This window comes from Sparus aurata, chromosome 15, assembly GCF_900880675.1.
Source record: "Sparus aurata chromosome 15, fSpaAur1.1, whole genome shotgun sequence".
In the NCBI taxonomy this organism is placed as follows: Eukaryota; Metazoa; Chordata; class Actinopteri; order Spariformes; family Sparidae; genus Sparus; species Sparus aurata.
The window spans coordinates 30624007-30651887 of NC_044201.1; the positions used below are offsets into that span (position 1 = coordinate 30624007).

At 41.2% G+C, this 27881-nt stretch overlaps 2 protein-coding genes across 4 annotated transcripts in view; one reads left to right on the plus strand and one right to left on the minus strand.

Moving 5' to 3' along the window:
- Positions 1–287: 287 nt before the first annotated feature.
- sult6b1 (sulfotransferase family, cytosolic, 6b, member 1) lies at positions 288–19319 on the minus strand. The gene is made up of 7 exons (XM_030440962.1): positions 18945–19319; positions 13889–14001; positions 10367–10456; positions 10116–10242; positions 9344–9438; positions 3021–3174; positions 288–1666 (listed from the first exon to the last, which is right to left on the minus strand). The coding sequence occupies exons 1-7, from the start codon at positions 19138–19140 to the stop codon at positions 1539–1541; spliced, it is 903 nt and encodes a 300-aa protein (XP_030296822.1). The 5' UTR covers positions 19141–19319; the 3' UTR covers positions 288–1538.
- A 4257-nt stretch (positions 19320–23576) lies between these two features.
- The window catches only part of slc30a6 (solute carrier family 30 member 6), an 86264-nt gene continuing 81959 nt past the window's right edge, over positions 23577–27881 (plus strand). For all 3 annotated transcript variants that reach the window (XM_030440949.1, XM_030440950.1, XM_030440948.1), the window contains exons 1-3: positions 23577–23840; positions 25479–25525; positions 27134–27220. In XM_030440949.1, coding sequence (XP_030296809.1) covers positions 23579–23840; positions 25479–25525; positions 27134–27220 — 396 coding nt within the window. In that variant the 5' untranslated portion in view covers positions 23577–23578. The remainder of the gene's footprint in view (positions 23841–25478; positions 25526–27133; positions 27221–27881) is intronic.

Here is a 27881-nt window from a genome sequence, read left to right on the forward strand (position 1 = left end):
TTGGCACTTTGTGAAGGCAGCCACTGCCATCAGTAAGGGTCCTGCGATGAGCTGGCGACTCATTCAGGTTGTACCCTGGCCTACGCCCAGAGAGTAAAACTGGATTTGGCCCCTGTAAGCCCCGCAACCCTTAGGGGAAAAAAAGCAGCAACATCCCGTGACCCTCACGGATAAGCAGAAAGAAAACGGAACAGAACGGAAGTTATCACACCAGCACATATTGTTCAACATGTGCCTCTGTGAAGTCCTGAACAACAAAGATGGAGTCAAACAATCTGAGATCAATATGTGAGTCTTGAAAAAGAGTTTTATTTCTCCTCATGATCATGTTCAGTTGTGTTCTGTATGTAATATACAATAAAAACAGTGATTGTGCATATTTATAAAAGCCCCATGATGTAATCACAGCACCGTTTCATGACCAGAGATGACGTCTGTGATTAGCTGCCGGTACAAAGGTAGTCCAAACTGTGTAGTGTGATAAAGTCAAACAACAGGTTCTGATCCACTTTGGTTTTGATAAATACAAACCTGCATTTGCGCAGAGCAAACAGAAACCAAACACAGCAGAATGTTTAAAACCAGCTCGAGGGATTAAAACTGTTCAAATGTTCAAGTAAAGTTTCTGAACTTCGTCTTTATTTGGTTTGATGTCACTGATATTCAGTCAGACGTGTGTCCAGAGTTTGAAATGACTCTTGTTCCCTTTCTGGCAGAGCGGTCGATGAGAAGCTTGATGCCAACCTACTGGTAAATGTGAAGCTACAGCCTGATAGCTTAGCTTAGCATAAGGCTGGAGCTGGAGACTGACCTCCCAAAATATTATAAAAAACATTCTGTGTTGTACAAATTGTATAGCAACAAAAGTTCACATGATTTAATAAGACAATAGCCCATAACATAGTTCTTCCCTTTCTGCTCTCCTGAAGGAATACATTTTATTCCTTCATTCTTTGAGCTTGAACTTTTAGCCCTGAGCTGAGCCTCACAGGAAGTGTTTCCTTCCCATCCTCGACCAATAAAATGATTCAGGCCAAAGTTGCAACTTTTAAGGTGTGGTAAAAATGCGAAGGTAGCCCCAAAACTCAGCGTAACTTCTGCTCAGCTATACTGATTTCTGTAGCTGACTTTGGCTGTACGAGCAAGTAAGCACAGTTAGCTCAGATAGCTGTGGAGCTAACTGGCCTTATTAGCTCCCTCGACCTTTTAGAGAGTTGGGCGACATCAGTGGGTGAGAACAAAATGGTATTTGGAGACAGTGTGAGCCAGGGCTAGCTGGTTAGCATGCTAACTTCAGTAGACATTGCTTAAACACATCACATCTTTGACAACACTGTTGTGTCTTCATACTCTGTTGATAATGTTGCATTTGTTACATGTTTTTGATCTGAATTCTGATGGTTGAAGGTTGAGTCCGAATCGTTGCCTGAGGTCGAGTCTGTCAGACTCAGCTCAGGGCAGAAAAAGTTCCCTTTAGCTTGTCTTCTACTTCTATTTTCAATCTATCCTCCCTCCTTCCTCTCTTGCCTCCTTGCTTCCTACTGGCAGTGCACTTGGTAGTTGAGTTTGGCTCCCAGCCTGGTTCCTGCCAGGTGTTTGTTGAAGGCGTCATCCATCTCTTTACTTTGTTCTGGTGTGAAGTGGTTCTTCCAGTCCCCGACCTCGCCTGCGCAGGGACAAAAATACGATCCAGTTACAGTCTTACACCTTAAATTCTAAAGTCTGTATTTGGTTCACTGTGATGTAAAATACATGTTTGAGCTCTCTTAACCTGCAGATGTCAGCAGGAGATGTTTGAACACACAGTCTGTTTCATTTAACCAGTAACTACAACATCACCAGACTCCCTTAACAAATGTAGTGATTTTAAGAGTTGTTGAGTTAAAACAAACTTTATAACGTAGTGAAACTGTGTCTGTGACAGATTGTAACTCATTGTGTCCTTGTTGTAAATTCAGCATTAAATGTTTCAGCTGAAGTTGTTTGTCTCCTTGTAAAAAGTGTCAGTTTGTGGCAGCATGTCTGTACCAGCCTGTCTGCTTCTGTGTCTAAAGTGCTAAAGTCTTACCTGCCAACATTGATCAGCTGTTTGAACACACTGTTTACACTGATTTCACCATTTACACTCCACTTATGAAAGAAGAAACATGTTATTGATCTAAACATGTCACATGTTACAAAGACACTAAACAGTAACAATATAGGCTCCTTCTTTGTCCCCGTGGAGAAAGTCCCCAGACTCCCTTAACAAATGTGTCAGTTTAGTGAGTTGTTGAGTTGGAGACACTTTATAAACTCTGCGAAACTCTGTCTCTGACTCATTCTGCATTATTTGGACCTTCTTGTTCATTCAAACAAACATTGTGGAATATAAGCAGATATTAATAGCAGGTTTGAACACGCTCAGAGACAATGGATTAATATCTCTCACTCTTAAAATCTGCACTGTGCCTTCAAGAATCCCTCTTTACTTTATTTGTTATTTATGTATTAAAGGTCACAAACATGCAACGCTGCTTATCGTTATCATTATGTAATTTTCCATGACACAGACCTGTTTAAATAGGAGTTATTTGCACTTTCCAGCAGTGTTTGCCTGCAGAGCACTTGGACTCTGCTGCTTTACTGTAGATAGTGTTAATGTTTTGGACAAAAAAAACTGTGTCAGGAACACAAACTCCAAAAACAAGAAAATGTGTCAAACACGGAATGAAATATTTATTTATATCTTTACCATGGTGACAACATGTTTGGAGAGCCTGGACTGCCTTCTGGTTTTTGATGCTAAATTACTGGGAAACGTTTTAATTAATCAAAATTCATTAAAACTTCTTAGGCAAGTTTTGGCTTCAGTGTTCCAGTCAGTATGAGCAGGAACATCAGTGAAAACAGAAGATCCAGAATATGTAAAGTGCAGTAAAGTTTATAAACACATGTATTTTTTACTAACTTGAACGGAACAGTTAATAGTTTCAGTAACAATAAAATTACCACAAGATGATCTAAAGTCTGAGGGGCACCTTTTCTGAAGATGATGTTTCCGATGGTGTGGTTGCCTGCGGAGCTCTTCTTCATGGCGCTGAAGGTGCTGCTCTCTGAGATCTGCTGGACCTGAGCCTCCGTCAGCTTAAAGCCAAAGAAGGTGGAGATCTCAAGGACGCCCTTCGTCAAGTCCTGCAAGACGGGAAACAGACATGGAGCCGTTAAAGACAAACACTTTCGACGGGGGGCGCTAGTGAACGCCGCATGGAGTAGTCGTGTCTTCCAGTAGCTCCTCCACACTCTCGTTAAATACCTGCTAAAAATAAACACTTACTCAAAAATGAGCGGTTCCAACAAAAACAAAGCTAAGGAGAAACCTACGCATCCGAACTCAAACCCGAAGAAAAGCGGAAAGACAGTTCCTGCCATGAATACGGTCAGGGCCGTTAGCCCCGAGCTAAGCCCGCCTAGCAGCCCGGGTACCGCCACTGCTAGCGCCACTGCTAGCGCCAACAGACCTTCAACTTCTCAGCCCACGCTGGCTAGCGTCATGGCTGCCATTGGGAAACTGGACGAAGACATGAACACCAGATTTAATACGCTTGACTGCACACTCCACCAAGTCCAGACTTCCCTGGCAGACCACACATCACGCATCTCCGACCTGGAGGGCTTTGCAGCCGACCACGAGTCCCGCATCACAGATCTGGAGAAACAGTGCACGGAGCTACTGGAAATCAACAAGTCAACTAAACGTAAGCTAATAGATCTCGAGAACCGATCTAGACGCTGCAATATTAAAATCACTGGCCTACCAGAGAAAGTTGAGAAAGGCAACCCGACACAGTTTGTCACTGAGCTCCTGCCGCAGCTCCTCGGAGCCAACAACTTCACCAGCGGACTCAAAGTTGACCGGGCACATCGTATCGGTCCACCCGCAGCCGGACGTCAACGCACCATGATCGCCAGAATTCATCACCCTCCAGAGAAGGAGAAAATCCTGAAACTCGCTCGGCTGCATGCTCCGCTGACCTACAACGGTGCCAGGATCAGCGTGTACCCGGACTTCTCACCTGAAGTCACCGAACAACGCCGCGCCTTTGATGGAGCAAAAAAGAAACTGAGGGACGCCGGGGTCAAACACGGAATCCTCTTTCCAGCCAGACTGACCTTCAACTACGGTACAGAGCAGAAAATATTTCAGGATGCCAAGGATGCCGAGACTTTCATAGACAGATTCATCACATCCTCCGCCGCTGCGGAGTGAGCTGTACCCCCGGCCGGGGAATATCCTGCCTGCTGCCGCTCCCAGTCACCTGTGTAAGACACTTAAGTGGTACTCTAATGTTTCCCAGTCTCATCAAGAATTGAGTTTTATTTAACCGCTAAATACGTAAGTGTTTGTTTTTGTTTTTGTTTTCACACGAGTGTGGAGATAGTTATGTTCTCTGCTTTAGTCAGGAGTAGTATTTTAGCTCGACGGTTTCTTGCAGTGTCTAGCTGTTTCTCAGTGTTCATGGTCTTTTCGTCCCACCTCGTTTGGGGAGGGGGACAGTGGGAGGGATTTAATCTGTATGTTTTCCTGTTTTTTCTTTTTTACCTGCTCTTCTTAATATGTACCCCGCTAATTATGCTTTGGATATGTTACGTGGTCATATACTTATCATCCTTTTATGGTTGCTAATGACCCTCTCACCCCACCACACGGTGGCAGCTTAACATTACTCAGCTGGAATGTCAGAGGTTTAAGGACTAATTTAAAAAGGGGCAAGGTTTTTTCCCATTTAAAGTCACTATCTGGAGATATAATTTTTATGCAGGAAACGCATATCAAACATAATGAGCAATGGAGGTTGAGATGTGCCTGGATATCTCAGATATACCAGTCAACTTTTTCTTCTAAGGCTAGAGGTGTAGCCATATTAATCAGAAAGAATGTTCCATTTGAACATATTTCAACTATTTCTGATCCTAACGGCCGCTATTTGATCGTGTCAGGTCGCATTCTGTCACGACATGTAACCTTTTTGAATATTTATGCGCCCAACTTCGATGACCCTGGTTTTTTTAGGAAAGTCTTCAATCTTATCCCGGATTTATCATCTACTCACTTAATTGCAGGTGGAGATTTTAACACAATTCTGGACTGCTTTCTTGACAGACTCTCCACCCGCCCCACCAGTCCCTCTAATGCCAGTATTGCTCTTAATAACATAGTTAAGTCAATGAACCTGGTTGACATCTGGAGACTGCAACACCCAAATGATAAGGACTTTTCCTTCTTCTCTAACGTTCATAAATCATATACAAGAATTGACTACTTTTTGACTGACGCCATTTTGACCTCGGATGTAATCTCCTCCAAATATCATGATATTGTAATTTCCGACCACAGCCCTGTTGAACTAAAAATCAATATTGGTAGAACTAAAGCTGCGTTTAACTGGCGGTTCAATCCTTTACTACTTAACAACATCCAATTCCGCCAGCAAACAGCCAACAAAATAACAGAATACTTTGATCAAAATGACACATCTGACGTAAATGACTCCACCCTGTGGGAGGCCTTTAAAGCTGTTACACGAGGAAACATTATAGCCCACGAGTCTAAAATAAAAAAGGATAAGGAGAAAGAATTAGCAGATATCACAGCCCAACTCAAACCACTAGAAAAAGACTACAGGGCGACCGCCTCTCCAACCAAGCTTAATGAAATAATCAAATTAAAGTCGAAATATAATGCTGTTCTCTCTGACCGTGTCAGCTTAATGCTGCTAAAAGTAAAACAAAAGCATTTTGAATTAGCTGACAAGCCAGATAAACTACTGGCTCGCCAGCTCAAGAACATCCAGGCCAGCAGAACAATTCACAAAATTAAGACCAAAACGGGAACTACTACCACAGATCCTGAGAAAATTAACGAATGCTTTCGTGAATTCTATGAAGATCTTTATACTTCAAAGTCCTCCACTGCTACATCACATATCTCTGAATTCCTTCGTACTCTCCACCTGCCTAAATTGAGTCCCTCAGCACAAACAGACTTAAATACAGACATAACATTAGAGGAAGTTAAACAGGCAATTCGCTCCTTTCCTAATGGAAAGGCGGCCGGACCAGATGGATTTGGCATTGAGTTTTACAAAGCATACTTAGACATTATAGCTCCTTTTATGTTAAGAATGTTTAACCATTCTATTTCAGTTGGTCTGCTTCCAGAAACGCTTTACTCTGCCAACATCTCTTTGATCCTGAAAAAAGGGAAGAACCAGACAGACCCTTCTTCATACCGGCCCATTGCGCTCCTTGGCTGTGATCTTAAGGTGTTTACTAAAATCCTCGCAAACAGACTTAATAAATGTATTGCAGATATTATCCATGAAGACCAAACTGGATTTATTCCAGGTAGATTTTCGTTTTTTAATGTTAGGCGTCTACTGAATATTATGTACACTAAATTTAGCAAAAATTCTAAAATTGCCGTTCTCGCCCTTGACGCTCAAAAGGCGTTTGATCAAGTTGAGTGGTCATACCTTTTATCTGCAATTAAGGAGTTTGGTTTGGGGGAGAATTTCGCCTCCTGGGTCAAAATGTTATACGCTCGCCCCACTGCCTCGGTCATCACCAACAACAACAGGTCTCCTGCCTTCACTTTGCAACGATCCTGTCGACAGGGCTGCCCCCTCAGCCCTTTATTATTTGCTGTTGCTATGGAAGCCCTGGCTATCAGTATCAGGAATCACCCTTCTATTGCCCCTTTAATTTTGGGAGGAGTAGACCATCGCATCTCGCTGTACGCGGATGATGTTGTTCTGTTTCTGTCTCGCCCAGAAGTCTCTCTCCCCCCCTTATTAGGACTCATTGAAAAATTTGGTGAAATTTCTGGCTACACTGTAAATTGGGATAAAAGTGAATTCTTGCCGCTCACAGGTGATCTGGACCCACATTTTCTTAAAAACTTGTCATTTAAAATTGTCTATGATAAAATTAAGTACTTAGGAGTTACAATTCCTAAAGACCCCAAGCTAATTTATAAATTGAATTTCCTCGACATGATTGATAAGTTAAAATCGAATATTGAATCCTGGAGACTGCTACCATTATCTCTTATAGGTCGGGTCAACGCAATTAAAATGGTTACTCTTCCCAGATTCCTCTACCTGTTCCAGAACCTACCTATTTTCTTACCCAAATCCTTTTTCAAATTAATAGATTCACTCATTTTACCTTTTGTGTGGGGTTTCAAGGTGCATCGTATCTCTAAAAAGCATTTAACCAAACCCAAATCAGCTGGTGGCCTCAGTTTACCAAACTTCTGCCACTACTATTGGGCTGCGAACTGTAGAGTATTAATGTACTGGCAAAATCCACGACAAGGTAATGTTAATGCCTCCATCCCGTCATGGCTTGCAATTGAACAGAGTCTCCCTATCAGTTCTTTGCCTGCCCTCCTCTTCTCCTCAGCTCAGCCCCCTAAATCCAATCCTGGAAATAATTTCGTAGTTACAAGTTCTTTAAAAATATGGTACCAAATAAGGAAATCGTTTAACCTGCCTGAAACCTCCACCTCCACCCCTCTATACCGAAACCACAGTTTCCCACCCTCACTGTCGGACAACGTTTTTCTGCTCTGGGTTAATAAGGGTATCACTACCATTGACGACCTTTATCTCAATAAGACTTTTGCTACCTTTACTCAGCTGAAAGAGAAATTCACATTGTCAGATGCGCATTTCTTCCGCTATCTACAGGTTAGAGATTTCGTCCGTAAAAACATTTCTCACTTTCAGTCATTACCAGCTCCCATTGAACTGTATACTCTTCTGAATCATTCCCCCGACTCTAAGAGACTTACTTCACGATTCGTCGACCTTTTTAACTTACTTAACCCGACTTCATCCCACCATTTGAAAGAGGCTTGGGAAAAAGACTTAGCTCTGTCAATAAGTGACAGTGACTGGGAAACTTACCTTGGTGACATTCGCAGCTGCTCAATCAATTCGAGACACCAACTTATTCAGTTTAAAGTTATCCACAGGCTACACTACTCTTGTGTTAAACTTCACTCTTTCTACCCTTCTATATCCCCAATATGCTCAAAATGTAAATCAGCGGAGGGAACTCTGGGCCATCTATTTTGGTTTTGTCCCAAATTAAATCAATTCTGGTCTGATATTTTCAAATGTTTCTCTGAGGTATATAACTGTAATATTTCTCCAGATCCCCTCACCGCAATTCTAGGTGGCTCTCGACACCTTTCTATGCTCACCAATTTGCACCGTAAAACTATACAATATGGAATGGTCATTGCAAAAAGGAACATCTTATCTCATTGGAAAAGTGATGAGGCACCTTCCTTTAAGGCCTGGCTTTCAGAAATTACTAATTTGTTGCATATGGAAAGGATTCGACACAATGTATCTCTCAGCTCTGCTACCTTTGATAGGATGTGGCAACCATTTCTTCTACATTTGTCAAGACTGACTTAAAAGTAACACTTAACTCTCATACATCTTTGTCAACATAACCCCATGTTTTTGATTTTTATATAATACCTGGTACGTTCTATATGTCAAGGTATACTGTTTCTGAGCAGGGCTCTTTTTTTTTTTTTTTTTTTTTTTCTGTCTACTTGTCTATGTTTATTTTCTTTTGAGCTAGTGATGTGCTTTTTTTAATGTCACAGTTCGTCTGTTGTCCTGTTTATTATATTGAAAATCCATAAATAAAATATTTAAAAAAAAAAAGACAAACACTTTCTGAACTGAATGTTGACCGATTGATTTTCTCTCTGCAGCAGGTTTCAAGTCTCTGCAGGTTGATTTTTAAGAGATTTCACCATTTACACTCCATTTATGAAAGAAGAAACATGTTATTGATCTAAACATGTCACATGTTACAAAGACACTAAACAGTAACAATATAGGCTCCTTCTTTGTCCCCGTGGAGAAAGTCCCCAGACTCCCTTAACAAATGTGTCAGTTTAGTGAGTTGTTGAGTTGGAGACACTTTATAAACTCTGTGAAACTCTGTCTCTGACTCATTCTGCATTATTTGGACCTTCTTGTTCATTCAGCATTAAATGTGATACATGAAGTCGACCATTAACCACAATTTCACCAGACTCCCTTAACAAATCAGCTGATTTTAGGAGTTGTTGTGTAGAGTTAAACTTTATAAACATTGTGAAACTCTGTCTCTGACAGATTTTAAATCATTGGTACCTTCTTGTAAATTCTGCATTAAATCAAAACATGAAGTTGTTTGTCTCCTTGTAGAAAGTGTCAGTTTGTGGCAGTGTGTCTGTACCAGCAGGTTTCAAGTGTCTGCAGGTTGATTTTTAAACCAGCGATTGAACTACCTGTTTCAGTTCTTCATAGGTGACGACCATGACGTTGGGGTCGTCCATCTTCTTCTCCCAGGCCAGAGCGTGATCGAAGTATGAACCCCAGGGAACTAAACAAGCACAGATTGGATTAGTTGAAAGAGTTTCCCAGGAGATTTTGTGCAAACTAACACAGTGAGACAGAGATGATGGTTAATGGTGTCATTACTATATAGTCATGACCTTGTACAATCAACATTTACTTCATAAAGAATGTTATAGTGTCTATTTCTGGTTCAGTTACTGATCACATGTTCATGCTTCATTAATAATCCAATAACACATTCAGATTTTGGCACGTTTTTTTTTTGGTTCTTTCAAGATGAAATCTCTGCACTGAAAGTTCTGAGACTGACAGAGAAAACTAGTCAGTTGTCAGGATGCAATCCTGCAGAAAAAGATTGAAAGTATGTGGTACAGAGTCCAGTAGAACAGGTGTGCAGGTATGAGGTGGGACCGGCAGTAACAGGAGTTAGTCCGGGACACTGGGGGCGTGTCAGGACCTGAAATAACCCCGGAGTTATTACGAGCCAGGAATTTGATAGTGTGACTTGCGTGAGACGCTTGCTGTAAAGCTAACCTCTGTACACAGCTGTGATCTGTGGGCGGTGATTCATAGTTACAGTGCTCAAAGTGACGGAGTACAGTGAAGGCAACATCTCTGTTTCCTCTTCAGACTTTCCAACAAACATACTTTAAAACATCCAGATATCCTCTAAACAAACAGCTCAGTCAGACTTCTTCTCACCGTCTCCACTCATGAAGTCGGAGTAGAAGGTGTCCCAGGACTGTCCTGAAGGGAGGACCGGGTTGTTGTTGGAGAAGTGAAAGAAGGAGACCAGAGTGTCCTTCGGGTTCCTGAAGATCACCAACATCTGGACAGGAACACATAAAAACCACTGAACTGATGCTCTGTAAAAAGCATTAAAGAAACAAGAGAGACAGAGAGGACGAGCGGAGAGTAAACAGAAAACCTCCTGCAGATGTTTCCAGACTTACTTTGGTTTTCTTTTCATAGAAGGATTTTGGGATGTTGTCCGGGTGCATGTGAGTCCCCAGAAACCTCGGAGAGGGAGCTCCATCCATCATCTGCGGGGAGAGGAGTCAGGTTTATCTGTTTCTCATTACTTTCACATGCAAAAGAACAGTTAACTGTCAACTTTAACACCATGTCTTCATACCTGAAAGAAGAGAATATGTCAGTTTGGTTCAAACGATCTGAAAACGACTCGGGACTGTTTTCTGAAACAGGGGCAGCTGTGGGAGTCTCGCTGTCGTCGTGTCGTTAACGTAACTGAAGCTCAGAAAACTTTCACCACATTCGGTCTCGAAGCAAATCTCCTCTGAAGTGTGCGTGACAACCAGAAGCTAAAGCTCTGGCAGCACCTGGTTTCACTTATTTATTGATATTTGGAGTGTTTTCTTCAATCAATGTCAAGAACTTCACAAATTCTCCACAATAAAACTTTACGGAGCTCCTGAGACTTTAGGAAAGAGAAACAAGGCGAGGAGTCAAACATGAGATAAGAAAACGTTCATTATTCAGGATGTCTTTTGCTTGATATGCTCGTTTAAAAAATGTGCTTTTAATGTTGTATTTTTACCCTGATTGTTTGATTTGTACCGTTGTTTATAATTTATCTGTAATTCTTCCTGTTTTTGTTCTTCTAATTAAATATAATTGCTCTTAAATAGTGTCTTTTATATTCTCTAGTCTATAAAGTTTACATTTCTTTATCCGGACTCATTTCTGTGCTCGTAGAAGATCATTTAAAGATTCAAAAGTACACTTTTGTTTGGAGCTTTTGAGACCACAGACGCTGAAAAACTAAATGTTTTCACGAGGAATTAAAGGCTGTCGACACAAGTTCTGCAAAGACAGATCAAATGCAGAAGGACAGAACGTGACCAGAACGACTCTGCCTCCTAGAAACAATGTTTATATCGCACTTATTTGAAACAACAGTTAAATCTAGAAGCAGTCACAGTGTAACGCTGCCCAGGGTTCATTGTTCAGAGCGACTAACGCCGGTACCAGCAGTGTTACAGCAGCTGGTTGGAGACAGATGTTGGTGTTTGTTTAGTACAGAGACGACCAACAATCACTGAGTGTTTATTCTAACTTAAAGCCACAATCTTCCCCTCCGTTCAACCAGAGTTTTTTGCAGTCCAAACCCTGCAGGCTCCGGTTTAAATTCACGAATACAATCAGCACAGATTAGCAGAATCAAACATCATTAGTAGGAGAGAAAGTTCCCCTCAGATGGAAACCGCTGATCTATAAACCAACTCGCTGTCACGTTTTCTTCCTGTTTCCTGAATCCTCATTCGTCACTGTTTTGCCGTCACAACACTGTGAATGGGACGCGGCACATTTTATTTACAAATGTGAAATTATCTTTTGTCTGCAGAAAACACGTCACAAAACGTGATCTCGCACATTTACTTTGTAATTATGTAGAAAAGTCGTAGAATCGGGGACACAATCCAAACAAATCTAAAGACATGAGACATCGAGCTTTAACGTGCCGGTCGCTGTCGAGCTGCTTCACCTTGTCTCCAGTCTTTATGCTAAGCTAAGCTAACGGCCGCTGGCCGAGGTCTTTACATTAAGCCTTGTGTGCGTCCAGCACTGATTAATTGGACCAAAGCAAACAGTTCACACACCCATGAACACACTGAACAACATGTTCCTGATCGAATCGGATCCAGCAGTGATTCTCCTCACAGAGAGCAGGACAAAGAAATACAGCCAGCATGCTGTTGTTTACAGTGTGTGTGTGTGTGTGTGTGTGATCAAACATCTGTCTCTGATGAGTGATGTCATCCTGTCGTTGCAGGCGCAGGAACACCCGGCAGGTTTGGACGACGCTCGTTATCTCTGATTACAAACCAAACTGAACTCTGTGTGACTCGTGACGGTCGACACACGAACACACAGAACGACCGTTTGCTCAGAGAGGTTTGGTCTGTTTGATTTGCTCAGCAGGCAGCAGAGGCGGGAGGAGATACGAACCTTCAGCACACACTGACAGATGATCGGGGCATTAAGTGGATGTTAGCTGTAGGTTTTAGATGTCGGATGTCAGGAACAAAATGTCCGACTGTAAAAGGAGAGGCCGCCGTTTGTTCATGTTGGTTTCTTTTAATCAGGACCACCGTCACTTTCCCAAGTCCTGATCCGAACCCAAACAGAGCCGTTTATGTCCTTTAACAGCCGTGTGAGACCAGAAAACTGATTTATTTTAAAATACTTTTGTTTCTTTCTCATTTTGGATATTTAACGGACAGACGTGTGGAAACTGTTTCTCGATTTAAATGTTTTTCTTTGTGTATAATAAATAAAAGTTTCTCCTCGTCCACCTGTGACGTGATCGTCGACATACAGAACAACTTTCAACGTTGTGAGAGAGAGATTAAATATTGATATATTTAAAGTTGTTCAACGCAGGCAAAGAGTTGAGATGTGACGTTTTGAAATCATTAGTACTTTGTTATTTTATTTGGGTACTTTAAACAAACACTATGAAGTGAAATCTGAACAGTTTGTGTGTCTCTTTGTTTGTTTCTAATCAGCTGTTTTGTTTCCGTTTGGATATTTGTGGTAAAAAGTTTTAGGGAAACATGTTCTGTTACACTTTTCAAAACTACAGAAACTATTTTTAGATTTGGTTTTTAAACAGTGTTTTAACACCTGTTTTGCTGCAGTGGTTTTAAAATATGCGGTCGGAATGAAAATGTTAAAATCCACTGGTGATGAAGAGCTCCTGATTACCGTAAAGCCTTGAAAAGCAGCGCAAATTAAAAAAGAAGCGCTCCATCAAAATGTCATAATTCTTTATTATTTCAAAGTTATAGTTACGGGTCAGGATGGGAAGACGTCTGATGTCTATAAACGACTCTCTCACCTGAAGCAGTCGTGAGATGAATGTTAATCTAATCGTATTGATCAGTGATTAGTTGCTGCTGTTGTCTCTGAGATAATATTTGATGTTTGATGGCGGTGACTTGACAGAAACATCACAGACAGATTTTATCTCTGTCTGTCTACCTGCAGGGCACATACACACTGTCTGCCTTCAACACACACATACACACACACACACTCCTACTCAACTCAACACACACACACCACACCCACACACACACACACACACACACACACACACACACACACCAACACCACTCACAACACACACACACACACTCACACACACACACACACACTCACACACACACACACACACTCACTCACTCACACACACACACACCACACACACACACACACTCACTCACTCACACTCACACACACACACACACACTCACTCACTCACACTCACACACACACACACACACACACTCACACACACCCACACACACACACACACACACACACACACACTCACTCACTCACACTCACACACACACACACACACACTCACTCACTCACACTCACACACACACACACACACTCACACACACACACACACACACACACACACACACACACACATTGAGTACCTTTACGGCTTCTGGTCCAAAAAACTCGATCAGCGGCGGCGTCTTGGATTCAGTGTCCATCCCTGTGGCCTGAGCCATGATCTTCCTCAACACGCCCACCATCCAGTTAAAACCTGCACACACACACACACACACACACAAACATCTGTAAACAAATCATACTGTCATACATTTCATTTTGCAGCTACTTCAGGAAAACAAAGAAAACTCTCTGCTTCGCGTTTAAAGGTGAAACTCTGATTCTCATAAAGTTTGGACTCTGTGGTTTTTATCTTTGTGTGTTAAAATCCAGCGTACATTTATAATATATCAGTTTACAGTCGGGGTTGCACTTTAACCTACTTTATGTTGGTTGTTTTAAACCCGCTGTGGTCACACTCTGAGTTAAAAACCACATTCAGTCCGACTGTGCAGCTGCTGCAGGTCGTTGTGTTTTGGCAGCGAGCCGGCGTGTTTCCCCTCCAGCGTCACTGCGGTGATAATCCTGTTTCCCCGTCAGATCACTGCTCCATAATGAGTCTGGGTCACATTTAACAGGTGGGGGAAACATCAGTCTGCTTACCGACTGGCTGACGACCTCAGGTTACAGAGAAGAAACGTTCCCTGACTGGTTTATGTTTTATGTGCTGACTGACTGATAACGATTTGCTGTTTTCAGGCTTTTACTGCACAGTGCTTTTTTAAAGAGGTCATATTCTGCTTTCTGGGGTTTTACCTCTTTATTGTGTTGAGAAGCATTTTTTTTCTTTGCATGTTAAAGGTCTGTAAAAGTGAAAAAGTCCGCTCCAAAGAGAGTTACTCTCTGAAACGCCTGGTTTGGAGTCGAGCCTTTACTTCCGCCATCTATATGCATCATCATGTAACAGGCCTCTGATTGGTTACGTCCTGCCCATTAAGTAATGCACATGTGCAGCTCTCACCAAAGAAAGAACAGAGGCGAGACGTCTCACTCTGTACGTTTACATGCACAGCTTAGTCAGATTACAGCCAAAGTTCGACTGTGTTACTCAATCAGACAACAGCAACTATCCGAGTATACATGCCGGTGAGAAAATCGAATTATTGTCCGGAGCATGTCATACCGGGTACGCTAGGTGGCGCTGTGCATATTTCAACTAGTGGTAACAGAAACACCTCCGGCTGACCTCTTTACGTCACCAGCAACAGCAAACTGCCTCGGCACTCCAGAAAGATGGCGTACGAAGAGCGAGACGAAGCTACATCTTTGTACACTTCGTATATGGTGTACATGATAATTACACAAACTAGATGCACGATGGCGCTCTTTCTTGCGGTTATTCCGGAGGAAAGACGCCGCCGTCCTTCTACTTCTCGCGCCTGTGCAGAACGCAAAATCCGATCCGATCTGATGGAACGTACATGCAGGAGTAATGTGACTATCAATCAATAATCTGGGTGTTTTAATCCGACTATGAGAAATCCGATCTGGTCCGATTTTAGTTAGACTGAGGTGTATACATGCATCTTAAAGATCCCATCATAGTCGGACTGACACAGTAATTCGGTTTTCTCGAGTGTCATGTGAACGCACTGACTGTGTAGCTAAGAGTGTTTAAGACGCCATGTGAAAAGCGATGCTGCAGCGATGCACCATGTGAGAAAAATACAATTTACTGTATTATTAAATTTTTTACAGAGAGGGAAGAAGAAGAATCTTTATTCGATCACATGTCATACAGTGTACAACATACTGAAACTGGTACACTGCATTTAAACCCAGGGGAGCAAACCTAATGAACATGTTCTGATTCGGGGGAAACCGGAGCACCTGGAGAAAAGTTATGCAACATGTAAACGCACCGGCAAGATTCAAACCCAGGACTGTGACAGTGCTAACCACTGTGCAACCGTGCATCATTAACAGCCATTACAAAATAACAATGTTCATCCTATTTTCTGGAATAAAAACCTCATGAAAAAAACGCGAAAATGACTTCTGCTGCTTGACTTCTGCATCTAAAAATGTGACCCAGGAACAGAACGAGCAGAGAAAAGCAGCTCCACACAGCTGAACACAGACAGATGAAACCCACAAACAGCAGCAGACTGTAAACATGAGTTAAAGGTTCCTCTTTCTCCAGGAAGTCATTATCTGTGCAGCTCTGATTTAACTTCCTGTAATGCCAGAAGGGAACTTTAAAACAGAGGCTGTGATTGGCTGAACTGATGGCGGGCACGTGGAGTCACACCTCCTCAGATAGATAGCTGTGTTATCCCCATGTGGGCCCCCGGTCAGAACCAGCCCGCCTGCACTAAGACCATTTATCTAACCGACTCATCTGTCTTCATGCCGTTTCTCTCAAAAGAAAACATGTCACATTCCTCGAATGCACCGCGGCAACAGCCGGCACGTCACGCTTTTCTTCTGCAGACACCAAACTGTGAGCATTAAAGGCGGTGCACAGTATGTGGTGCCTTTACAGTTTTATTGATTGCTTTGATGCAGCAGTCAAGTCAAACTCCACATTTTCAAAACAGTTAACACACAGGCTGAAACAGCGGCACTCATGGTCGTAATTACTCATTTTGTTTGCAAAAGGCTCTAACCGTGCCAAAACATTTAAAATATGCAACAAAAGCTAATTTTGCTTTCAAACAACACAACTTGCAAACAAGTGTATGAGCTCTTCCAATCAACCATTACACAGTGGACAACAAAACACAAAACACAGCTCTCAGTGTGAATCGGTGCACCATTGCTTGTCATTGTGACCTGTTACTCTACGCAGCTTTCATGCCATTTGTTGTCAAATTTGCCGTCTTGCAAAGAATTGAATCCAGAATCAGAAATGCTTTGATGCATTTTTTTGATTCCATTGATTCTTTTTTTAGAACTGTGGCTGAAAACTGAAATACTGTAAATATTACACAAAATACATGGAAACCAAAATAAAATCTATCAGAGTAAAAGAAATAACAAAGCTGGTAGTCTCATAGTCCACAAAACATTTCTGCAGCTTCACAGCAAGCATTTTCCTGAACAACTGACCTGTTTTAAAACATAGAAAAGAAGTTAAAGATATAAAATATTACAGTAAAGTATAACAATCTATTACTGTAGAGTATAAGAAATAGCCACTATTGATACTCAGGCTCTTCTGTGTTGACGATGGGGCCACATGGCCTCATCCACATCACATTCATTATCCTCTCTTGCAATGAACCAAGGGAAAAATGTTCTTGCATGCCATCCAACCTTGACATTCCTCTTCACCTATTTCTCACTCTCATCTGCCTCAGACCTCTTCCATCCATGTTGGCAAAGAACAACACAGCCGCTGCACTTTTTAAGGCCTGCAGACTGATTGCTCATTGAAGATTTGTGTTTAGGAGTGTCAAACAGGTGCTTCAGTGATTTCATACTGATGTAGGTAGTTTCTAATAGTTAGGAACAGATGGTTTCTGTTTGGTTACCATAGCTAAAACAACGGAGTTTGGACTGCTTGAATGACATCCGTGTTAACTGTTCTACAAAAGGGTGGAGAAAATGTGTCAATCCAATGAGAAAGGGTTAACACATCTGCAAGAGGTGTCTTGTGCTCTGCTGAGACAGTGATGATGAAAACCGAGTGGATCCCAGTTTGTTTAAACAGGTCAAAGCAATCAATAAAAACTGTAAATATGAAACCACCACCACATTCATTCAGGCACTACAGTACGCAGAATTCCTACAAAAAGTGATGTCAGTAAAGGCCTCACAAGTCAAATCATATATTACTAATGAGCTTCAGTTACTTCCAGCTTCAGTGTAATGAAGAATAAAGAGCGTGAACAAGTAAATGTGACATTTTCCAGCTGCCAAATCTCAGATGTCTGTGTGTCCATGAATGCATCACCATGAAGCTGTTGACAGACTTCCTGCTCAGGTGTACATTGTCACGAAACATTTATGTAACATCAACACTGATATTAGTCAGAACGAGGCCAAAGGCAACCTGATAACCTGTTTGTCAGGTGGTCTGTCAGGTCCTGACATCCTCATCACCTCTCGTTTGTTGAGCGCTTGAGTTACTTTGTTTTGTCCTTTACTGTAAGTTACTTTACATCACGGTTTGTTTCTTAACAATCAAGAATTGTATTGACTTCACGCTCTAGTAAGTTTTACACAAACTGTGTTTTTACGTCTCTTTGTTTATAAGTTAAAACAAATGAGATCCAACCTGTCGCTTACAGAGCTTTAGATGTGCTGGAAGATAATGTTAAACTTTGCCTTCGTCTTTATGCTAAGCTAAGCTAACTGCATCCTGACTCCAGCTGAACATCTTTTTTCTCAAAATGTTTTTAACTTTTAAATCACGTCTGTTTTACCCCTCAAAAAAGGAAAGTTTCAATTTTTTTTCACTTTTCTTGACGATCAGAAGTTAGCAGCCTGACATGGAGGTGAGCTCAGTTTAGTGTTTCAGAAACAGACCTGTAGGACGGTTAAAGGAACAGTTCACCCCAGAAATGTGAATTCAGTCATTATCTTCTCACCTCCATGTGGACGAAAAACAGAAAAAAAACCGTTTATAAATAAAAACATAAAAAGGCTCCAAACAGCTCGTCTGCTGTAATCAAGCCGTTATTTACGCCCTCGAGCTCGTGTAGACGCGGTGCATGTTTAGCTTTAGTTATTAATCAACTCTCCAGCTGCTTCTGTTGTTTAGCAGAATGCTGCAACTCTGATTTACTGTGAAGCTCCAGAAATGTAATTAATAAACGAAAAGTTCTTTAGACTCATCGTGGAACAACAACTGTGGAAAAAAGTCACGATTAATAGAAATGTAATAACGTTTGTTTCGTTTTGAACATTTAATTCTGTGTTCTCTGCAATTTTAAGGGTTTCAGATTCAGAATTTGACACATTTTGTTGATGAAATCTGTCACAAGCTTCACTTTCACCTCAGTAACGACCGCTAACACTCGTAGCTTCCTGTGGAGAGCCGGTCAGAGGTCAGAGGTCACAGCAGCCGGACCAAATGTTTCTGTGAATGAATCCTTTTTACAAATGTGAAGCCGTCTGCCGCTTGTTTCTCTCTGGATCTCAGCCACTCACCACATTTTGGATAAGCCACCAGCATGACGTCGTCCTCTCTGGCTGTGATGTTCCCCAGAGCCTTCAGATGCTCCTCGGGACACATGATGCGAGGGTACAGGATCCCGTTGTATCTGTACAACTTATCCTCATCTTTCACGTCCTGAGCCATCTGCATCTTGGACTGCAAGTTAGCGGTGAAGGATTGAGAGCTCATGTTGATTCAGTATTTATATGAAGCCACACTGACGAGGAACTCCACCCTTCTTTGTCAAACTAATCAAAGAAATAAAGATATCGAGAGATTTTTAAACAAACACTTCAGAGTCGACAGGGAGGAGCCGGAGAAAAGAGCCTTCTGTGCAGCCGACTACCATCCACTGCTGCTCCTGCAAGTCTGTGTGCAGTCGTAGTAAAGGAAGAAGGAGGAGCCTGGAGCCTCCTCCTACTGTGAACACACACACACACACACACACACACACACACACACACACACACACACACACACACACGTGCAGAAAAATGTGTGTTGGCAGAGGTGTGATTGATGAGATGTTCAATGTTCACTAAATGGGAGGGACACACTGACAGGCAATCTGCACACACTCTCTCTCTCTTTAACACACACACACACACACACACACACACACATACACACACACACACTCACACACACACACACACACACACACACACACACACCATCTCATTTGCGTCTCCAGGCTCTGCACTGAGTGTGTTACTTGTGTGTTAATGTTTCTCACAGCGGTACAATACATCAGTCTGTAATCTTAAATAGAAGCCCAGATGTGAGTGCTACCAGATGTTTTGGTGCTGAACCGTGACAAGCATCGAGTAAAGTTTAAAGTATAAAAGTATAAATACAAAAACGTTTAAAGAAGAGCTGAAAGGTTTGTGCAGAATACAGAACAGTGTGATTATGAGCTTTGAGAGAGTCTTTGTGTCCTCCTGTTGTGTAAGCTGCACTCTTGTACTTGGCTACAAGGTTTAAGCCATAAAAACATATTAAATTGCTCTGTGACCAACAGAGAAACAACTCCACAGGATTGTTCTGCAGCACATCCAGACAAATGATTTGTGTGTGAAAACTGATTCTTCAATGTTCCTCCACACGTTTGGAGCATAAAGTTAAACTTGGCACTTGTCTTGAGTTTTGATCGAATGCCGGAAACGCTGGATCCTATATTTCCAGAAGAAGAGATTGTAGAAACAGACTCTGGTAAAAGTAGAAGTACTGATTCAGCTTGTTTACTCCAGTAAAGTAATAGATTACAGCTCTGACATGTACTCAGAGTATCAGAGTAAAAAGTCTCCCTCTGAAGGACATCTGTGCTCAAAGCTAACTGAAGCTCACGTCATATTAATAGAATTCAAAGACTATTAAAGTTAAAGGTAGAATCAGTAGGATTTGTCCCAGCTGTTCCTGAACGCACCACAAAGACAGCTGATTGTTGAGTCTCATTCCCAGGACGTCAAATAGACACATGTTGGGTTGGTAAAGCGTCCCGAGCAGCAACAAAGAGAGAAAATCAGAAACTCTCTGCAGATACGAGACACTAACACGCCTTTTCTCCACATTCCAGTCTCCCTCTCTGTCTGTTTACGGCTTCTTACGGCTTTTACGTCTTTGTCTCGTCTCACTGCGTCTGCCGTGATGAGGAGAACGTTCAGATGTTTGCGTTCAGACGTAGAGAGGAGAAGTCTCAGAGATACATCATTAAAGCAGATACGTGAAGTATTCGTTGGGAATGAGACTCACACATCAACTCTCTTCTGAAGTGATTAAAAGTACAGAAACGTTTACCTGCAGAACGTTTCTACAGTATTTACTACATTCACGTGTTTCATATTAGCGCAGCATCATAAAGTCGCCGCTGTTGCTGTCGGAGGTTTTATAGTCGACCTCCACGTCAGACTGACTGGTTTCATATTAAACCCTCCACAGAGGACAGAGCGAGAGCTGAAGTCCTGCGGTGACATTAAAAGATAAAGCTGGCATTAATTTCTCTTCTTATTAGAGGCCGACCCCGCTGACACGTTTACGACTCTCTTGTCTGTTTCTAATACCGTTTATTGGACTTTGGATCTTTAATGGTTGGTCACAGTTGGATAGAATAAATACGAGCAGTTTCTGTATTAACTCTGCGCTTTGTTGACGCTGTTGTTGCAGGTTATTTGAATAAGGCCAGGTTGTTATTACAACAAATCAGGGATTAAGTCGTGCTTTTATTAGTGAAATGATTTATGTACGAGCAAACATAAAATGCTTTTGTTTGCCAAAACAAAGACACAAAGAACATCTAATATTTGAGATGTGGGAGAGGTAGAAGGTGAGTCAGGTGTAACAGCTGTCATCCTCTTCTGAAGCGGATGTTTAAAACATTTCATCAGTTTAAAATCATGTTTGTAAGGAATTCTCATAAAGGTAGGACAGTTAAGAAGGATAAAGATGCTTTTTGACCGTCTTCACCAGAAAAACGACCAGACAGCTCGACTGTGAAAACATCTTGTCACAAAACATTTTCACGCGTCCTGTTAGGCGACGACCTCTAGTGGTCACAGTTATTATGACAGCAGCAAAGGAGGAAGTGAGGTGAAGGACAGTCCTGGTGTCATGTCGCCAGAAAGAAGTTGTTTTACGTTTTATTCTTCTTCTTCTTTGTTTTAGCTCATGTGACGTCAACTCGGCGTCTTGTGTGTCAGAATTTCCTCAGACTTTCCGAGTCGCTGCCTCCCAGACGGAACAACAAGAAGCATCTTTAGCATCGTCGATTCTCTCGCTCGATATCGAGTCTTTGCGGAGAATTTACAGAACAGCTTGGTTTGGAAATGATTGGTGCTACACAATATTGATTAACTTGTAGGAACCTCACGAGCATGAAAACTCCGAGCACATTGTCTCTTCAAACTAAAAGCCTGAAGGTGCCGTACAGATGTTCCACATTGGATATTGTGAAAGATATTGACATATGCAACAGATTATTCTATAATACTCAAAGTTGACCCGAGCCTGGACAGCAGATCTGCTGACACAACGAGCCGCTGTCATTACTTTCTCTGTTTGCAGCCTGAGAAGTGCAGATTTACACGTCATTATCAAACTAAAGCCAGATGCTGTTGTGATATTTAAAAGCTGCCCTTTCTTCTTCTACACCCTGTGCTGCACGGTAACTATCTGCAGTATATATAAGTGAATGCACCGGGGAATGTATGTGATTGTTAACAAATGTGCGAGGAGACGGATCCAGAGGCCGTTCAGGGCTGCGAGCCAGACGAGGAAATACAGCGTAACCGTGTCCGACAGCGGTCCGCACAACTTCCTCCTCTTCTCTTCTTTAGACTCTGTGTGTCTCTTGTTCTGTGAGTCGTGCATAAGATTTTAATTTTATGATCCCTGTCTCTTCTTTCCCCTCTTTCCTCTCGTCTGCAGCCTCCCCCCTTCCCTCTCTCTCTCTCAATCTGTATTCATCTCAGTGTCACTCGCCCAGGACCCCTCTCGGCTCTCGGGGGGCCGCAGAGTCGCTTGACAAACAAAAATGTCCTTTCATTGCCCGTTCAAATGAGCAACCGCATATTCCACTGCACACACACACACACACACACACACACACACACACACACACACACACACACACACACACACAGACTTCCTGTCTTCCCTCTTGTACGTTATTTTGAAACCCCATTTGGAGACTTAACAGTTAATTCATTGTAAATAAACGTGTTTCTGCTCTAACTAAAACAGTAGCTGCAGCTGTTGATGTAAAACCTACATTTTAGTCAGGCTTTGCTTATTTTTTCTTTCATCTTTATCCTTGTTGGAGCCTTTAAAGAAAAATGAAAAACTATTTATCTCCAAAAATCCTCAGAAAAATGGAACATTTTATACAAAAATAAATAATAAGAAACAAACAAACTGACATAAATACAAACAAGTGGTCAACCAGGAAAAGGTATAGATATATATATATATTAAATGTAAAATATAGATATAAAATAAATACATACGTTTTAAATGCAGAAAACGTAGGAGAGTTTTTTAAAGAAATGACGAGCATGAAGTACTTTTCCAAGATGATTAAATTATTATTCCCAAACTCAGTTTATTTGTTCTCCATTTGAAGACCAAACTTTATGTTTTCATATATTAGAATCCGATTTTTTTTCTACTTTGTCTCTATTTGTTTATCTTTTATACATTTTTTTACATTAAAGTTATTGTTTTTATTTGATTTTAAGTTTGCTTCTTGAGAAGTTTTTAATGGTATCATATCTAAATTTACGTCACTTAAATGGAAATAAAATATGTGAATAATCTTTGTTTTATTTTATTTTGTTTTGATGTATTTATGTTGGATTTGCTGCTCAAGAGATTTTAAAACAGACTTAAAAAGGCTTAAAAATGTAGATTTACTAATTTGTAATTTTTCGTCACAAGTTTAACAAACCATCTCTTAAACTTACCAATTATATAAACATTATTGCTGTATTTATCTATTAATTAATTAATTAACCATTTTTCTTCTGTTCCTTGAATGTAAGTCATGTGTTCCCGGCAGTATCGATCCTCCCGCCGGCTCTTCTTCTTCTCTGGTGTGTAAATCAGACACAGCTCCCTGTGATCCACCTCAGTGATGACGTCGAGATCTGTGGAACAACGCATGCGCAGCGCAGCCAAGGCGAACGGGGCTGATGGGTACAGGAAGTCCAAAATGGCGATGGACGGAATGATGTCCACGTCCTCGGGTCTCTCTTACCACAATGCCGGGGACTTCTACCCCAGAAAGTTCGGCCCGAAGCCGGACGTGGTGCCGTCCGGGGTGACGGAGAGGAAAGTGGGTCCGCTGGATAAACCTGACATGGTGTCGGTGGACGTCATCAACGTCAGTGATTCAGGTTTGTTATGCTAACAGGCTAACGGCTAACAACACGTAGTCAGACAGCCGGCGCTGCTAACGGAGCTAACAGCTGTTTCTCAGTCTGACTGTGAAGTTTGTCACTTTATTCCGCTGTTAGTTGAATTAAATGACATTCACGTTGTCTTTAACTGTCAGTGTGAACCAGTCCGCAGCTTTGTGTGTCTCTGACTCTTGTGTGTTGACGTTTGTGTGTCGCTAATCCAGCTAACAGTGAAGCTGCTGTGACAGATTAAGTTTGAATGAACAGAACTCGAGCACACGGCAGGTTTTCATGTGGTTATGGGGATAATTAGGCTCCAGAGGTTAAATCCTGCAGTTCAGTTTGAATTCTCTAAAGACAGGTAATGTTAACAATTAAGATTTCTGGTTTAAATTATCAAGTTTGATGAGAACGTCACGAGTCTTGCTTCCCAAATCAGCATATTGTCGGTGGTAGAAGTGGATAATCTGACTTTAATAATTACTATTTTATGTTGCATCACAATTTTGATATATGTGGTATTAATAGTAAAAGCCTCACTGATATATCTGATATATCAGTATTGTCATATATTCTGTCAGATAACCTCTAATATGAACATTTGTAGAGATTATGATGCAGATAATGCTCGGAATGATTTATGATATACAATTCCCTGTGAAGTTTACTACTATTTCTGTTATTTTTAGATAGTACATCTCTTTGTTCAACTGTTAAATATCCTGTCTCCATGATGTCAGAATATGTGTATATCAGCCAATATATAGACTTTTACATTTAGCAGACGCTTTTGTCTGAAGCAATTTACAATAAGTACATTTGTCACAAGAAAGAAACCACAACATATCATCATCAAAATATCCATATTGGAATTATTTACTCTACAATAAACCTGCGTGACATGGGTGAAAGTTTGTTACGATGGTGAAGTTTCATATATTCAGATATCAATAATTATTGTTTAAGTTTAAAAACATGTCCCATTTTTATAATTTTGAAACATCATGCATAAAAATGTTGAATTTGACCCTTCTAACAAGACACAAAGGCATCATTTTTATTAGGAATGCACAATATGTATCGAATAGTTAATGGAAGGTTAATTTTATTAATCTTTTGTCTTCGTATAAAGAAATTAAAGCCGATAATACGAAGCCAAATTGCTTTTGTTGACTTAACAAGTGCAGCATCGACACACAGCAGGTGTTGATACGCACCTTTAAAGTTGTTTAGTGAGCAGCCAATAAAAACAGAGAACGACACCTGCCTCACCTGTGCAGAGCTGCACAATGTAGACAAGAGCCACACGTGTCGTCACTGATGTGGACGTAACACAACACGAAGTAACACAGGGTGTCGGCACTGAGAGTCGACGGATGTCCTACAGATAAAACTGCCTCAGTGAGCTGAGCGGTCCTGTTTTATTCTCAGCTTCCTTCATCAGCGCTCATTTTCTCACTCACACTGACATAAAAAATCATATTGTGATCATTTTGTCCCTGAGACACACTTTTCTTGTCTGACTGTACATGTCATGGTTTACATGATGTGTTGGTCATCAGTGAAGGTGCTACAGTAGAGATGTGTGTTGTGTTGTTTCTTCCTGTTGACGGTGGAACCTGTTTTCCTCCACAGAAGTCCACCTGCACAGGAAGAAGCATGAGCAGGACACGTACGTCTTGGTGAGTGTCTCATCTCGTTTTCTTATCTTGCTGCTTCTTGATCAACAAGATGAGTTTCAGTGTTGATCACCATCTTTAATTCAGTCACTACCAAACAAGCTGTGCGCTCGTACAGCCGGCAGCAGAGAGATCGTTTCTATAGATGTTGCATGAATGAAGTTTTACTGGTCGGACTGAAGTTATCTTTGTTTTCCGTCTAAGAAAATTAGGAAGGATTGTTTAGTGTCATCTGTGACTTTTGTTGAAGAAAAACTGATGATGGTTTTTAATCCACCTTGTTTTTGTGGTAAAGATTAATGTTCATGTTGAGGTTTGAGTCTTTGACAGGAGATCACCACAGGATTGTGGACAGACTGGTCTTTATAAATCCAACATCAGTACTGAACCTGAGACTTAACGTTGTTGTGATTGTCGCTCCTGTTTTTGCGGAACTCCTTTTAACATGAAGGAAAAAAAAGATACGTATAAAACATTGTGTAAAAGATCTCCAGTGGCTTCATCAGGAGAGACCAGTCTATGATTACATGTCCTCATAGTTTAATCTGCAGATGTTAAACTGTGTTTTTTAAATTAATTATCAGTTTATTGATCAGGAAAGACTGAGACAGGGTTTTAACTGATGGGGGTTTACAGTTTGACTGCTCTGTGTTTACAATGACTCTCATTCCTTATTCTGTCCCTGTTCACATCTTTAAAAAACTGTCTGGAACTATGAAGAACATTTAAGAATGGACTCTCGTGTTTCTCATTTTCTTTCTGCCAGGATGAGAACTTTTTGGACGAGCAGGATTTTTCGGATCTTTGTATTAAGATGTTGAAAAATTGTAGGTTTTATTAAAGTTCTTCAGGTTAATAATTTGTTGACAAGGAAAAAATGACAGAAGTAGGAAGTCTGCAGGATGTTGCATTTGTTGGACTGGTTTTCTTGTTACCAATAAAACTGGGAGCTTACATAAGTTACATTTTCGTATTAAATGTAAGGAATAAAATATTAGTTTTTATCAAATACTTTGTAATGAGGCGTATTGTTTCTTTTTGTAAGACTTTCACAAAAACATTGTAGAGTAGATTTAAGATTTCCTTTCCTTTATGCTTTAAATCGATCAGTCTACTTTTGCAGAGCTTAATTTATTATTATTTGCATTTTCATGGTGGAACTGGTTTAACTACATTTTAATGTAATTTGAAAACTTAAGAATAAAGTCTCCTAAGTAAAGAGACTGTTGTGATGAGAATAATCATCACCTGCAGATACGTTAGATTGTTGTTTTTTGTGTTTCTTTCTTTTTCTTCCTCACCTAAGAATTCCTCCTCAGTAAAAGGTTTACAGAAGTTCTCCTGCAGGATCCAGTTGAGCTGAGGTGGATGTTATACACTGACTCACCACTGGGTGTCAGTGTGGTTCACACTTTGCCTCCTGCTCTGCTTTACTATCAGAGACTGAATGAAGCTGATGTGTTCAAATGTCATTCATGAGAACTGACCAGAATAATTTCAGCTGGCATTTAATTTGACTGCTCGTTCTCTCTGTATCAGACAAAGTGTTGTTATCTGTTCTTATGTCAAATGTGAGTTTTGATAATCTTCATCTTGTGTTTGATTCTGCAGGGAACCATTCATCCGTTCAGGAAGACGCACAGATCCGTCTTTGGAAAACTCTTACAGGAGTTCAGACTGGTGTCCTCAGACCGACGGGTGAGTGTGTGGAACACAGAAACTGATGTTTGTGTGAGCTGTGGTGTTTCTGGCTTCATGTTTCTGATCATCTAGACGTCGTCTTTGTGTCACTCGGTCGTCAGCGCCTCACGTTCTAATCTCATTCTGCTGTAAGCTGGTTAGATTCTGTGTCTTCTACATGGAGTCAAACCCAAACATCTCCAGTAATCCTGTTTACCTATCAGGTCGCCGTGTTCCAGTGAAAGCACAGGGGTGTGATTCTTCCGGATAAATCCGGAAATCCGGATTTTCCAACCTGAAACTGAGGCTCTCGTAAATCATGCAAATCCGTTTAGTTTTTTTTTTTGGTAAACATAATGACTGGCCACCGCTGTCAACGTTTGTTGTGCCTCTGATTCATGTCTTCATGTCACTCTGCAAGTAGTGCATTCATTTGTCACGACGGAGCTTCATTGAAAGCAGAGCTCCACCAAAGAGCCTGCAAACGTTGCGGAAGGTTATCTCATGTGTCAGTGCTTCTCCTATACTCCAATATTTTTTAATATCACGGGCGAATGGCAAATTTAAGTTGCACACAGTGAAAGCACTACACCCTAAGTTATCCTAAATCCTCGTCATCCTATTCAAAGGCTGCAGCAGGCGACTCATCGAGCCGGGGTGAAGTTAGTTTCAGGTTGGA

Bases quoted from the DNA above. Each gene is read 5' to 3' on its own strand.
- sult6b1 (XM_030440962.1), bottom strand. From the start codon at position 19,140: ATGAGCTCTCAATCCTTCACCGCTAACTTGCAGTCCAAGATGCAGATG. The intron at 10,457-13,888 runs GTACTCAATGTG...CTCTCCCCGCAG, and splicing joins TTGGACCAGAAGCCGTAAAG to ATGATGGATGGAGCTCCCTC. The intron at 9,439-10,115 runs GTGAGAAGAAGT...GTGCTTGTTTAG, and splicing joins CGACTTCATGAGTGGAGACG to TTCCCTGGGGTTCATACTTC.